This window comes from Pundamilia nyererei, unplaced genomic scaffold (genome assembly GCF_000239375.1).
Source record: "Pundamilia nyererei isolate P.nyererei 1_Seehausen unplaced genomic scaffold, PunNye1.0 scaffold00029, whole genome shotgun sequence".
Taxonomy (NCBI): Eukaryota; Metazoa; Chordata; class Actinopteri; order Cichliformes; family Cichlidae; genus Pundamilia; species Pundamilia nyererei.
Genome location: NW_005187430.1, coordinates 935,601 through 951,816, shown reverse-complemented (window position 1 = coordinate 951,816; position 16,216 = coordinate 935,601). Strand labels below are relative to the sequence as shown.

The following is a 16,216-nucleotide window of genomic DNA, read 5'->3' as shown; positions in this document are numbered from 1 at the left end:
AGCATCGATTTATGGCAGGACGTTCTTGAGCAGTCTTGAAGGAATGGGATCTAATAGACAAGCTGATAGTTTGGAGGAAGAAATTAATGAAGTTAACTCAGAAGGAGGATTGTAAGGCTCTCATGCATGTAAGGCTTTAAAAAAAGCTTGATGTGGCTAAAGAACTTGAATGGAAGGTTTTTGAACTATACCAGAGCTGACCAGAAGAGGGCAACAGAGGGCTAGAGCCATGGAAACATGGTGGTATAAATACAGACACACACTCACAAACTGTCTTTTCCTGCAGACCTCCATCCTTCAAATTTTTGACACACTGAAAAGCTATTTCCATGAAGCAATTTCACTGTCATAAATTACAGGTTAATGTGGCACAGGGTAAATGAGGTAAAGGTAATCTGAAAGGTAGATGAAACTACATGGGAAATCCAACAGATTCAAAATGAAGAAGAGATAGGGGAAGACAAGCAAAAAAACACTAAAACACACTAAAAAAGGAAAAAAATGAAAGACCAGAGGCGTAGAGAAGGGAAACAAACAGTGAGAGATAAACAGAAGAACAATGGCAAAAGTCAAAAGTGTGACACTTAGTGAAAGAAAGCAAGCACGCCAGAGGAAAAGAAGGGGGAAAAGTGAGGTGGAGAGACTTTAAAAGGGAATAGAACTCCTTTAATCTATTGGTCTCTCTCCTGCAGCCTCGGGCGAGCCTCCAGCACTCCCTCTATCTCCCTCTCTCCTTCATTAGTGGGTGATCAGCAAGTGAGTGATTCAAAGATGGAGGGAGAGACAAAGAGGATGGTGTGAACAGATGGACAGAGGCTGGACCATAGTGTCCAAGCCGAAATGTCTCTGCTCTCATCTGTTGGCCTAACTCATTCATCTTTACCAGGCCCAGGTGGCTGCTTCATTTTGACCACTACAGCTTCCTTATTTCCAATACTGTTATTGTAGTTTGGTTTCTATGAGTGGGTATTCAGTGCTTGCAAAAAGAACAAACAGCTGATTTCTAAATACATTTGATATTCATGCCTTCGTTTTCTTGCTATCATACAGATTTCTGAGCATGTTTCTGTTATTCCCAGTAAAAAACTTAAGAAGGTAGCCTGAAGCTGATTATTTTTGTATAATAAAACTTAAATTCTGTTAGCAGAAACTGTGCAACACCCAAGAATTCAAATCTTGGAAAGTGGAATCCATTGCAACATAATATGGAAATATTGTCTGTGTCATTCACAGTAACAACCACACAGGAAGTGCAGTTGGGTCATTTAGGCTCCCAAGTTAAAACCCCAACATTTACAGTATTAAAAAGCATATTTACAGCCTATAAAACACCAGATCTCGTATCTATGGATAGTATTTGCCTTCATAACAAATGTTTGCTTTTTATAACAAACCCCTTTGCAGTTGGATAAGGTTTAAAGTTAGACACATAGAGTAGCACATTAGTTTATGGACTCAGTTGCTTGTTTTGCATAATATTGAACAGACCATTAAGTCAATTTTGTAAATTCTGGCGATTCTAAGAGTAAGAAAGGCGCATTACCCAAAGTATAGTTATTGGCTAATGATTTGTAATTAGTAATTTGCTGTGCAAGGATAACATCTGAAGTCTAATTTGACCGTGCACACACTGACCTGTAAGGTAGGTGTAACGGTAACACTCTTCGGTGTATATAGGTTCAAAACCCCATGTCTACATTGCGTTGTCCTTACTAATGATGACAAAGCCACAAACTGTTACTTTCAGGAATATCAAATATCAGTTTACTTGCTTGGATACAAAGTCCCTCTACCACCAGCTAAATAGGAAGATATTTTCCACTCCAGTGGGTAGAGACCAAAAACTGAGTGACGATTAGACTTCAGTTCACTAGTTGGCTAGGTTACTAGACTGCAATGTCTTGAATAATCAGGCTGCATCTTTTCCTAATGACCTTATAATACTGTTTTGTTTTGTCAGAGCACTTCGTTGTCAGAGTGCAGACTTATTTGTGGGTCCCAGCATATTTAAAAGTAGAATGGGAGGCAGAGCCTTTAGCTTCCAGGCACCTCTTACGCGGAACCAGCTCCCAGTTTGGATTCAGGAGACAGAAATCCTCTCTACCTTTAACATTAGTTTTAAAACTTTATTTTTTAGTTGATAGTTGGATCAGGTGACCCTGAACCCTCCACTCAGTGCATCATGGGGGATTCCCATGATGCACTGAGTGTTTCTTCTTTATTTACTGTTTTCATTATTTGTTATTAATCTCTGGCTCTCTTCTACAGCATGTCTTTTGTGCTGTGCCCCTCCCTGAGCCTGGTTCTGGCAGAGGTTTCATCGTGTTATAAGGGAGTTTTTCCTTCTCACTGTAACCAAGTTCTTGCACATAGAGGATTGTCTAATTGTTCAGGTTTTTCATGGATTATTGTAAGGTCTTTACCTTACAATATAAACCACGTCAAACTGACTGCTATTGTGATTTGGCACAATTTAATATATGAACAACAACACCAAATTTGATGTTTCTTAACATGAACAAGGTAAAGTTGTATTGTGGGTTTTTTTTTCAGACCCTAACTGGACAAAAGTTCTGGCGCATCAGCCTTTGTAATTTAAATTTAATCTCTAACACAAACGGTTCTGCTTGGTGGAAATGTTGCTACAGTTGAAAACCACAGGAAGATTTGTGTGATTTACCAAAATCAAAATGCTCCATTATCTATAAAAGTGCTAATTTTGGGTGCTACCTTTGAGACAACTAACATTTGGTCTACACTGCTTTCAACTTTTTCACAATCAGTCAATTTATTGAGATCAATTTAATGTGTATTTGTATAGTAGAAGAATAATTAATGAGTCCTTGAACAATAACAGAAACAGGTACAACACACGAAACAGGCCAGAGTCGTAGTAGGTAGAGATGGCAAGGAGTTGAAAAAAGGTTGAAAAATAGCTAGTAGTTGGGTAGGAAGGTCATTGTCTGTATGGACAGATTATGTATATAATATCTACTTTAACTGTTTCTTCCAGAGTGAATATCGGCTGACAGTAACAGTGCTTTATGTGTGTAGATTGTGTACGCAGCACAGTGTGCAGTGTGCTGGAGTTGTAAGCTTTATGTGACTTTGTGTGTGTGTGTGTGTGTCCTCTTCCATTGGACATGCTGATACACAGAGCTCTCTGAGGACCTGCAGTCATCTGAAAAGGCACCACTGTGTGTGTGTGTGCATTCATTGTGTCGTTATTTACTCTAGCGTACAAACAAAGGAAGGTCACATTCAAGGTGACGTGATCTCACCATCTCTGCCTTAACATGCAAACAAGTTATCCCCCCACCCCCACCCCTCCCCCTCTTAGAGAATAGAAAACGAATGAGCACCAGCCGCTCGACCAAAGTCAATTACTGCAGCCCTGGGGATGTCGTCTTAAACAATGCTATTAGTTTCTAATAGTTTTTAATTACTGGCCTTCTTTTTATATAAATCACCCCCTACTTTCTTTCTCTCTCTTTTTTTCTCTGTCATCGAAAAAACCTATTTGTGTCCGTAATTAAATGTAGGAGAGGGGTATGAATTTAGCAGCGCTCACGTCTCGTCTCTGACTGTTTCTGTTTGAGCGGCTCCTGATTAATGCCAATACATATTGCTTGAGATAACCATTTAGTGGTTAATTTGGCCAAATTTATTGCCAGTATGCTGTCACATGGCGGAGCACGGGAGGGTGGTGGGTGGGTGGAGACGGTGGCAGTGTGGGGGCCACCTCCTGTGGCCTGAAATATTGTCACAGTGACACAGCGCTATCTGGTGGAGGACAGCAGGAAGTACCAGCTCTGTATTTTAATCAGTTTATTGCACGGGGGGGAGGAGCTCCAACTACTTACTGGTTCAGGTAACAAAAGTAAAACCTGACTTCAGACTTATTTTACTGGCAGAAATAAATATCCAGTGAAGTGCTCTTAGATAGCCAAAATCAATCAAGTAATTGACAAGAGAACAGACTTTTGTAGAGTTTGATTTGAATCGATAGAAATATAACTCATTCACCTCACATTAATGGGTGAGGTGAATGATCAGAGAAGACTCTGTATAGAAGATGGCTGTGGCTTTCAGGTCTGAAAAGTTAAACCAATGCAAACGTGCCTTAAACATGCATTCTTTCTAATGGCCAGCAGGGGGTGACTCCACTTGTATGTCCTGGAGGTCCAGCTAGAACTCTAGAAAATACCTCAACTCCTCATAATTCTCTTCAGTAAACACTTTCCTCATGAGTTTGTGGTGTCAGTCAGTAGATTTAAGTCTTAAGGACTATATATAATATATATATGATATGATAAAAACACAGCATGCTCAGCTTGAGGTTTTAAGAAGGGACTTCCTTAACTGGTGGGTGCCATCATAGGCTATGAAAAGACCACTTATGTAGATTTATAGGCTACAGTAAGCAGAAGGGAAAACGGGTTGGGAATTGCTGTGCAATCAAAGTTATTGCAACCACGTGCAATCAACGTCCAGTCCTTGCCTTTGAAATGGTCACTTCAAAGACATTCATGTACTGTCTTCAGACTGACTTTAACAGGTCTGCAATGAGTTTTCAGTTAAACTGTGTCAAAATATTATTTCGTGTCAGATCCCAAGCCATCCCTGCGTTGATGAACATTATGTTACTGTGTCAGTGTGGAAATGCTCGCATCAGTTTTTCTGCACTGTGTGAAACTGAATTGGAGTTATGAATCTTAGATGCTGCCTCACATCACTTAGTTAGAAAACTATGCTATGAGAGCATCTCTGAAGAAATGATACATGTCTAGTTTATTGTCTTTGCAGTTGATGGTACAGCTGCTCTGCTGGACTGATAAAGAGACACTCCTGAATAAAAGAGATCCACACTAACCTGACCGTCATTCTCTACATCATTCATTAACTTTTGGTCCACGGTGCTATGGAACAACTTACAAAGTCAATCATTTTCAAATATTAACTCTTAAACTCTGGTAGTCTCCTGTTGATCTCAATATAAAACAATATATCACTTTCTTTGTAAAGTGATTAACAGAGAAACTGACAAAAAACGGAAACTGACAGCATTTTGCATTTTGAAAAATTGTTACGTTACGTTGTGTGATGGTTGTTCAGTGTGTGTGTACTGCTGAGAAAAGGCCAGGAGAGATTTTGTGTACCAATCTCTATGTAGAAATGTGTATAAAACACTGGAACTCACCATGCTCACTGTAAAAATGAAAACATATTTACAGTGAGTATGTATGTATGCATTTTAGCATCAGGGTTTTCCTTCTCCCTGCTCTGTTAAGTTCAGTTAAGTTCAGTTAATCATACTGACATTTTATTTTTTAATAAAATGCAGGAATGCGTTTGTATTTAAAGATTGACATGATAAAGCCAAAGTTAAGGCATGCGTTCACAGCCCTGAGTCACACAGCCATGCCAATTATACCCAGGTGACCCTTAGCCATGCTGCACTAGCCTTAGACTGCTAGGAGGCTTCCTATGATGAATTTCTTTTCACTCTCTGTGTATTTATTCATCACTACTCCAACCAGTTATGGCAGATGGACATTATGATTCTTCCTGGTAAAAGGGAGATTTTAATTCCACTGTCACCAAATGTTTACTAGTGGGTTTCTTACCATATTGGAGGGTCTTCACCTTACAATATAAAACACCTTGAAGTGACTGTTGTTGTCAACACAAAAACTTAAGTACACCCTTACTGGTTACATAAAATTAAGAGGATAAGTAGCAGCCAAGTGCTAATAATATATGTACTTAATTAGCTGATCATCAACAAGTGCGAGGACCTCTTTAAAATCAGAAGTTTTGGCAGTGTGCTTATCTAGAATATTCAGTTTACAACAAACAAAATAAAACAAGGTTTTTCAATCGTCCAGTAAAAATCCCAAACTCAGCCTGATTAAAATGCTGTGGAAACTCAGGAGATCCACCAAAATCGTGGTTGGAGGTAATTATTGCAGTCCTACATATGAAAAGAAAAGACTCTGTACTAGCCATAAAGTCTCTTATGTGTGGACTACAAATTTTAACATCTATTTAAGCCACTAGAACTCAAAATTATATAAAGAAGTATATAAAACCAGTCCAAACAGGATTCATTATGGGCTGTCAGGAAAAAGTAATACAAGAAAAATACTCAATCTACAGTTAATATCTCAGCTTGGATCCTGAGAAAGCATTTAATCAAGTTGATTGGCTGTTTCTGGAACAAACACTGATAGAAATAAGATATAAGATAGAAATAAGATATGGAGAAATATTTGCTACTTGGATTAATGCACTTTATAAAAGTCCTAGGTCAAAAGTTGGGCTTAACAGTTGTTGTTCTGATTCATTTATGGTGGAAACGGGTGTGAGGAAAGGGAGACTCATTATCACCAATTCTCTTTATTGGCTTTATAGGCTCTTACTTTTTCTTTTGGGACTTTAGAGAAACATATGGCTCAGACCAGAGGTACATTTTACGGATACTCCTATTCATTGCTGGGAAAATGAGAACTCTGAAGTGGAAGAAAACAAAACCACCATCCATAACTCAGTGGATACAGAGACTGAATAAGTCTACATAATAGAACAAATGACTGCAAGTCTGCAACTGAAGAAGGGAAAGAACTAAAGAAGAGTGTGCCAGAATTCCTCTGCTATTACATGAGAGACTGATAAAGTCATAGATAAAGAATGAAGTCTTCCTCATCACTGCTAATTTACCACATGCTAAACTTTAGAAAGGTAAGCTTTACATTCAATTCAATTTTATTTATATAGAACCAAATCACAACAATTACAATTGATATTGTAAGGAAAAGATCCTACAATAATACAGTGAAAACCGAGACGACTCCAACAAAAAAGTGAACCCCTTTAAGCAAGCGCTTTGGCGACAGTGGGAAGGAAAAACAAAGGGACGACCATCTGCTACGACCGGTTGACACACTGTAGAAGAGAGACAGAGATAAATGATAGATAAGATTAAATGCAGTGTGGTTTATAAATAAAAAGTGAGTGAAAACAGTGAATGAAAAAGAAACACTCACTGCATTTTAGGAAGTCCCAGCAGCCTAGACCTACTGCAACATAACTAAGGGTGGATTCAGGGTCACATTATCGAGCTCTAACTATATGTTTTATCAAATAGGAAAGTATTAAACCTAATCTTAAAAGTAGAGAGGGTCTCTGTCTACTGAATCCAAACTTGAGGCTGGTTCCACAGAAGAGGGACTTGAAAGCATGCGCCTTTAAATATCCTTGTAACCACAAGTAAGCCTGCAGTCTGAGCATGATGTGCTCTTATTGGGTGATATGGTGCTATAAGGTCATTAAGATAAGATGGTGCCTGATTATTCAAGACCTTGTATGTGATGAGAAGTACATGATTGTGTACTGTCAGAATGTCACAGCAATAGGATATTTCAGCATTCACGTTTCATAAAAACTTGATGTCATGCTTTGAGTGTGTTATTTCAAACCTATGGGAAGCACATGGATACATGAACAGGCAGTGCTGCACACACCCACACAGATACGGAGAGAGCAAGAGAGGCTGGCAGTGTGTGTTGGTCTGATTAATGACGGCACCAGCAGAGCAGCTCTGAGCCAGCTGTCACATGACATCTGATGACTGCCTGCCTCCCTCTCTCTCTTTCTCTCTCTCTCTCTCTCTCTCTCACACACACACAAACACCTCTCAGTCTTTGTTTCTCTCGCACCTTCCACCCATCCAAACTCCCCTGTCCTTTATCCACTTTTTTTGCCTTTTCTTTCTCTCCTCTGACGAACTATCTGTAAAGACACAACATCAAAGAGAAAACGCAGTGAAATAACAAACATCCTTTCTTGCTTTCTTTCTCTGTCTCAGTGATGAATAAAGGCCAGAGTGTGACAAAGTATTACCGGTGGATCCAGAAGAATGGTGGTTACATCTGGATCCAGTCCAGTGCCACCATCGCTATCAATGTGAAAAACGCCAGCGAGAAGAACATCATCTGGGTCAACTACGTTCTCAGGTCAGAGGTCGACAATGTGATAATGATCTTGTGGTATGGTGGAACAGTCCAAAAAATTACCTCCTACCTCTTTTTTCTTATTGCTTTTCCTTGATCTCTGTGGAAACATTAGGAGGTCAAGGAGAGTTTATCAAAACTCATTCAAAAGAAGTAAAAGAGAAGCTGCTCAGAGAATCCAGATGTATGTATACTAGACTCTTAAACAAATGCAGATGTCCAGAAAATGGAGAGTTTTACAGGGACAAGAGCCTCTGCAGATTAATTAAAGAAACAAAGCCAATGAAATGAACTAAATCACATTTTCTTATTTTTTCCTGCTTGAGAGTGATCCAGTGTAACTCCTTTTCTTGTCCCTGTTTTCTACGACCAACGAAACCTAAACGGGGACATCTATCACTTATCCCAGTTGACCTGACATAATAATGAATTAATGAATTGCATAGCTGGCAATGCAAAAGCACACATTTCTAATGCAAACTAAATTGTAGCCATCCTATCATATAATGTAAGCTGAAAAATAATACAACTGTGATTTGGTGGTTGAAGAATGTGATGAACTGTTTCAGTTAAATTCACCAGACCAAAGTTTCAGCCAAACATCATTACAACATCAGTTTTTTTCTAATTTACATAGAGGTGCAAAGTACTGTAGATTAATATCATACAGAAATTAATAAAGCCAGCTTTCATTGACTATTTTGTTTTACTTTTAAAGAATAGACAGACATAGGCATTACTTTATAAAAACATTTGCATCCTCCCCATTTTACTTTATAATGCATTCACGATTGGAGCCATGTTATTATAAATTATACATTATAGCCAGGGGTGCACATAAGTGGTCCGCTGTCAAAATAAAAGACGCGCACCAGATAAGAAGTTGCAACGTGCGTTTGCGTCCATATAAAAGGCGCTGTTTTTGTCCACTAGAGTGGGATTTTCATGGCATATTCTGCACCACATCTCTGTGTGTTCATCATTTGTTTGAAGCCAGCTCACCTCCAGCAACCACTTTTCCGAGAATACGTGCTTCTTTTGCGGTTCGGACTCCTTCTAACATTTCTTTGGAGGTGGAGGAACACCAAAGTAATTGCTTAAAGGAGTTTGCTTCTTCGACATCTTTAAGAGTTCTAAACAAATGTCTGTCCTCCTCCAGAAAATCTTATGTGCGCAAACGTGCGTTGCAACTTCTTCGCGTCGTGTCTTTTATTTTGACAGTGAATGCGCACCTGCGGACAACTTATGTGCACCCCTGATTATAGCTGATATTTATTTTCATTAGATTTGACCAAGGCAATCGATGAACAAACGTTTCTTCTGTCACTGACAAATTTTCTGTGTCTTTGCAGTAATCCAGAGTATAAAGACACACCCATGGACATTGCCCAGCTGCCAAACCTGCCTGAGAAAGCTTCAGAGTCCTCTGAAACTTCAGACTCTGAGTCCGAGTCCAAAGAAAACTCAGGTGGGTAGAAAAGGGAGAACAGAGGAGCAACATATAGTTGCTAAAAAAAAAAAAGGTTTTACATATAGTTGATATATTTGACAATATTTGGAGTAATCTGCTGGCCTCTAGTGCATAGCCTGAGTCCTGCCATCATTTTCTTCAGCCACAGTTTGAAGAAGAGCAAAGATTAAAAAGCCGTTCTGCTTACCATCGTGTCCATTCAGTCACGTTTTAATGGAGATAGGCATCAGCGTCATTTATATTTTGTATATTCTTTTCCTTTTTTTGTTTTTGCTCCTCTGGATTCCGTTGGATCTAGAGGGCCTCTGACAAAACTGATCTTATCCCAAACGCAACAGCTCCTAGATGGCAAAGCCTATGTAAAATAAAAAGAGTGAACCAAAAAGATATAAATCAGATCATATTCTTACATTGTATAAATATTAGAATAGTTACGATATTGCACAAAATGCTTCTAAAACCTACATGATTCCTTAACAGCACCTGTTCAAATACAACCAGAAAAAAGAAATATGGTTTGAAGAAGAGAAGCCAAAGATATTTTATCAGCTGGTGCCAGTGTGCTGACTTTGCCAGGCTGAAATGTCTTGAATGCCAACAGCTGCAGGGACTGGGCGCTCACTGGCAGTGTTGCAAACTGCGACAAAATGACAAAATGACAAAATATGGTACAGCTGCACAGCATCACACAATGCCTCCAAACTTCACACATCACAAAATCCTGCAAAATGCCTCAAATAAAGGCCACAATACACAAACACCCTCCAAGAAATGCACCAAAATGGCACAAAGGAAAAAAACTGTGAAATAACACATTCTGCTCATCGTTGGAGATCTGCAAATCACAAAGGTTTAGGCGATGCCATCTCAGTCCTGTAGGCAGGGGAATCTTCTTTTGTGTGAAAAACAATTCTAGAAAATATTTTTAAATGAATAACATTTCTTCAGGGATAAATTCTGTGCTACTACTTTTTCTTTGTGTGTAGTTTAGGTCATAAAACAGCTTAATTACAATATTTGACAGTGAGTACTAAAACAGGAGACTATAATAAATCTGCTTTTCATCACCCTTGACACTACAGACACTGTAGTGCTGCTGTTAGTTTGAAATTTATTTTGTTCCCACTACAGAGGCTGTCCAAACTTCCTAGTCCCATTGATTCGCTGCAACAGATCAGTAAAGAAACACGATTACAGACCTTGATACAAAATGCTGGAATAACATCTGGAAGCAGAAGATATTGTATTAGACTAAGAAAAAGGGAGCTCTGTTCAGTGAATGCACTTGTCAGCAGTCTTGAGTCATTTGTTTGTGCAGACATGGCACACCAAAAATGAAGGAGGGCTTTGCCGTAAACCTAAAAAGCAACACTCAGCTTCTCAGATTCTTGGTATAACATTGTCTGCACACGCACAAGTACAAACTTCATCAGTCTTATATGTCAGCTGAGGGGATAAAGACTTCTCTCTCTCAGGTTTGCCTACTTGTATTTCTTTATTGGATACAGAGAGGTAAGAAACTTCCTTGGAATTTTAACTCAGGCTAGTCATTTCATATCGTGTCAGAGCAAACCAGCTGATAAAACTTCCAGCCAACCACTCTGACAACTACCATTTTAACCATTTTAGGCTTGACTGATGAGGTAAAGACCCTGCAATAATATGTTGGGGCTGTTGTTGTAATTTGGTGCTATATAAATAAATTGTTTTAGACCTCGAATCGGCATTAAAAAAACATGACTGTATAGTGTTTTTAATAGTCTGAAAAAAAAAACCAAAATGCCCGATGGCATCTGGTGCTTAAGAGGTATTAATTCTAAATTTTGAATTTGAAAATCAAAACTAGAACCCCGAATTGGATAAGCGGGAGGTAATAGATTGATGGAGAAGCCAAAACTTTCTGTTAAATGTTTTGGAAACTGTTCACTAGATTAAACAAATTCATCAGAATCAATTTACTGGATACACAAGGATGCCTCACCGGTGATAACCTGAGATCTTGAAAACACTGATATCTGAATTCAGATCTAGAAACAGAAAACAAGGATTTTATTCACCTTGTGTCACCAGCATTTTAAGCAGCAGATAATAGTGAAGGAGACAAAGCTCAAAGCAGTGTCATTACAGCTGAATTTAAAGCAAGCCTGGGCCTCCACCTTGAGCGTAATATTATCAAGTCCACCAGCCTGTGCTGGCATGATGGGAATCAGTGCCAGCTGTTATTCTTGCTGGAGGAGAGTGGTTCTGGCACACTGTTGGCTGTAAACTGACGCCAGCTGCTGCAGGAAGTGTCCAGCTTCAGCTCCAACAGGCCTGCGATGCCCCAGTTTGACATATTTTAAAATGAGATATCTGCTCTTTGACATTTGTTCTCTTAAGATGCAATGTATGTACAGAAGGAGAGCCTATGAATAAAGATGCCTAAAATGGCAAACAAAGTTTTCTTTCCCCCCCCCCCCTTTTTTTTTTTTGTGGGGCAGAATACAGCAGATTGTCTGTCACATGCAAAATTGGCATACCATAATCTAATAAGTTTTACTTACCCTACGTTACTACTGTGAATTATTACAACAATATGGATTAATCCGCAGCTGAAAATCCTTCCCATCAAATACCTCCTGATTCACAAATAAAATAAATAAAAAATTGAAGTAATGTAAAAATGCATGCTCAGTGTCGTTGCCAACAACACTGGGACAGAAGAGCAGCAGTGTTGTGTTTTTAACTAGCCTTGTCAGATGCATTTACAGAGAAACCAGTCAGAATTAAATAAGAAAATGAGCAATTCAAGATGTCCTCGACCTGATAGCACTATCCAAAGATTGGGTATCAGATACGCATACTGCCAAAAGTATTCACTCACCCATTCAAATGACTGAGTTCAGGCAATCCAGTCACTTCCATGACCACGTAAAATCAATCACCTAGGCATGCAGACTGCTTCCACAAACATTTGTGAAAGAATGGGCCACTCAGAGGAGCTCAGTAAATTACAGAATATTACCAACTTTCTGAGTTAAGAGCTTCTGTGAAAAGAACTCTTATCGGCTGAGCAAGACTTTTTGAACAATTTCATACTGCCAACTTTATGGGAACAGTTTGGGGATGTACCCTTCCGGTTCCAACAGGACTGCACACCAGTGCACAAAGCAAGGTCCATAAAGACATGGCCTGCACAAAGTTCTGACCTCAACCCAATAGAACAGCTTTCAGATGAATTAGAGCAGAGACTGTGAGCCAGGTCTTCTTCTCCAATATGAGTGTCTTACCTTACAAAAGCACTTCTGGAAGAATGGTCCAAAATTCCCATAAAGACGCTCCTAAACCTTGTGAAAAGCCTTGGTAAAATGGTATATGTGGTTCTTATACAGTGCTTTTCTACACTACCCGCACACTCAAAGTGTGCTATACAATATATTCTCAGAAGAGCTGTAGCTGTTATAGCTAAACCCCGTGGATTAAGAATGGGATGTCACTCAAGTTTTGTGTGTGAAGGCAGACAAGTGAATACTTTTGGCAATATAGTGTATTTCACAGTGTAGTTGTTGAAATGTCTTCTTCATGTGATCTCAATGGTCTATGAAAATACTTGACTCCATTTTATTGTGAAATGATATTTCATTTATATTGAACCTCCCTGGTTGGGAGGAACCTTTAAGACTACCGGTCCATTTTTAATTTTCAGGCTTGGAATACATCTGTTTTGCTTGGAAAGCACACTTAATGGAGATACAAGGTTTCCCCCAGACAAAGCAATTGAGTCGACATTTCGGATGCCATTAGGGAGTCTTAGCTCTGCCAGCTGGGCAGCCGCTGGCCTGGCCTATGTGTGTGCTGGCAGAGTTTAAAGTGTGTATGTGTTGTGTGTGTAATGGGCTAGACAGAGCCAACATGCCTGAACAGAAGCAGCTATGGATACTGAGCACACATCAGTGCATCCAGAAAACAACACATGGAATACCTGTCCTGAAAAATGTAAGGGGGCATGCAGAATTACGCAGGTATTCAATGGCAGTGTTGGCAAGTCAGTCTGACACACTCACTGGATGGAGTGCCAAGACACTTGTGTTTCCAAGAGTATAAATCTTATTGTTTTTTTTAGGGAAACTCTTCACTGTTACAACATCAGGATAAATTTTTTCACAACATTGGAGCATAATTTTTATGTCAGTGCATCAAAGTTTTTGATTCACTCCATATCAAAGCAATTAACAAATCTAATGATTTTCTTTTCCATTACTAAAGCCACACCTCTATATCATGAATGTGAGTTCACATGGTTCAGATGGTTAATGGACTGTAATTAACAAGCAAATTAATGGTTGAAACGATGGTGCACAGCATTAGTTCAAGCAGGTTATGAAGTCAGGATCTGCCACAGTTCCCTTCAGTAGCACTGGCTGCATTTGCAAATCACTTTGCAACCCATTCCGGCAACAGCTCTTCCCTTCATGCTGTGTTTGACTACATCATCAATTTTATGTGTTCATGCAGTGTCTTGTTGCTGCTCTGGGAAGATATCATACTGCCAAATATTAAGAATCTACTTATGTCTAGAATGGTTTCGACTGTAACTGGAATCTTCTTTTTCTGCATTATAAACAAATTTTTTTTTTTCGACAGACAACGAGAACACCAAGGCAGAGGAGAAGCCCGGCCACCAAACAGAACACAGTGAGGACCCAGAGACAGACAGCAAACGTCAGCAGCAACCCGGCCAGTCACACTGTTCATCTGAACAAGAAATGAAGCGCCAAGAAGAAGGAGATAGCTCAAGTAACCCTGAGAGCCAGGACAGTGATGACAGTCTGGAACCTTCAGATGGAGAGGGTGAGGAGCAAGAAGAGGCTGGCAGAGGAGGGGGAGGAGGAGGTGGAGGCAGGTTGGGAAGGTTAGCAGGGCTTGGAGGATTAGGGAGTCTGGGTGCCATCGGTGGACTGGGTAACCTAGGTGGGCTTCATATTAAAGTAGAGCACTACGGAGAAGGGGAAGACGTACAGCTGCGTAGCTCCCAAACGTCTTCATCAGAAGAGGAAGGAGAAGAAGAAGAGGAGGATGAAGAAGATGACGAGGATGACAATGGGTGCGTGCAAGATTGTGACAGTGTCAATGCTGGTAGCAAGCTGCAGAAAAGGCGAAAGAGGAGGAAAGTGCAGAAATGGGATGGCTCACGAAGCAGGAGGCTTCGTCTGTCTTCAACTACACCCAGTCCCATAGCAATAGGCGATACCACTCCGCTAGTCGACCCCTCCCAAGCCACAACCGCAACCTCCACCCATCTCTTAGCCTCATCTGGCTCCCCAAACAGTGCAAATGCAGCATCCTCAGTTCTGAAGATTAAGACAGAGATGGCAGAACCAATAAACTTTGACAATGACAGCAGCATCTGGAACTACCCTCCCAACAGGGAAATTTCCAGAAACGAGTCTCCATACAGCATGACCTCCAAGCCATCTGCTCCAGGGAGCCATGAGACCTTCCCCTCACCACAGGGAGGATCTCTCCAGGTAGCCATTCCTGACTCTGTCCTCACCCCTCCTGGAACTGAGGGAGGAGCAGGAGGAGTGAGGAAACCCCCTTACAATGGAAGCTCAGCCCCATCCTCTGCCTCCAGTGCTGTAAGCTTAGCTCCTCCTTCCAGCGCCTCCTCTGCCGACCCCCTATCTCCTCCCCTTTCTGCATCCCCACGGGACAAGCAACAAGGCACTCCCACCACCTCTTCTTCCTCATCTTCTTCTTCATCCTCCTCAACCTCTTCTTCTTCACTACTGTACTCTGGGGACCTTGAAGCACTTCAGCGCCTGCAAGCTGGTAACGTGGTGCTTCCGCTGGTCCACAGAGTCACAGGTACTCTGGCCTCCACCAGCACGACAGCTCCACGGGTCTACACCACTGGGACCATCAGGTATGCGCCAGCGGACGTAACTCTGGCTATGGCACAAGGCAACCTCCTCCCTAATGCTGCCATGAACTTTGTTGACGGCTCAGGGTTTGGCCTGGACCCTAAGACACCCATGGAGATGCTCTACCATCATGTCCACAGGCTCAACATGTCTGCTGCGGCAGCTGCTGGCCCCTTTGTCGGATCTCCTACTGCCACAGGTGGGAACGGTGCCCTTGGAGGTCAGATGCCAACAACAGCCAATGTTTTCACCACAGCAGAGGGACTGTTCTCAACGCTACCATTCCCAGTGTACAGCAACGGGATCCATACCACGCAGACAACACTGGAGAGGAAGGAGGATTAGCAGAAAGTATCCAAGACCGCATTACTGTGTTTTCGGAATCAACAACTGTGTCAAAGACTGCTCACTAGTAAATAAAAATGAAAGACTATTTACTTGTTTTATCAACACGGTTTAGCACTGTGTTTCCGAGAGAAGAGAAAGGAAAGGGAAGGATGACAGATGTACTCTAGCACTTTGAATCTCAGAAACTGAGCTTGCGTAACAGACGTGACCCTCAAACTTGTCCCCCTTTTCTATCTGTTTTCTCTCTCCTCCTCATCCTCTTCTCCTCTCTCAGTCTCTCGCTTTGCTCCCGTTTCTTGCGATCAGCAACTCTTTTCTCTTGAACAAACAAAAACCAGACTATTCTTTATTGTAAAGAACCCCTTTTTTGCCTACAGAGAATTCATATTGCCTAAGGACTCAGTTGGAGCCTGATGGGGATAATTTTTATTATTTGACTTGTTTCTGTTGCATCTTTATAAAGATGTGGATTGTGTGTATTT

At 40.7% G+C, this 16,216-nt stretch overlaps 1 protein-coding gene across 1 annotated transcript in view; it reads left to right on the top strand.

Moving 5' to 3' along the window:
• npas3 (neuronal PAS domain protein 3) overlaps positions 1–16,160 on the top strand; it is a 206,630-nt gene extending 190,470 nt beyond the window's left edge. Inside the window, exons 9-12 of the mRNA XM_013909673.1 lie at positions 7,868–8,015; positions 9,365–9,480; positions 14,107–14,313; positions 14,398–16,160. Of these exons, the coding sequence (XP_013765127.1) occupies positions 7,868–8,015; positions 9,365–9,480; positions 14,107–14,313; positions 14,398–15,731 (1,805 nt within the window). The 3' untranslated portion in view covers positions 15,732–16,160. The remainder of the gene's footprint in view (positions 1–7,867; positions 8,016–9,364; positions 9,481–14,106; positions 14,314–14,397) is intronic.
• The last annotated feature ends 56 nt before the right edge of the window (positions 16,161–16,216 follow it).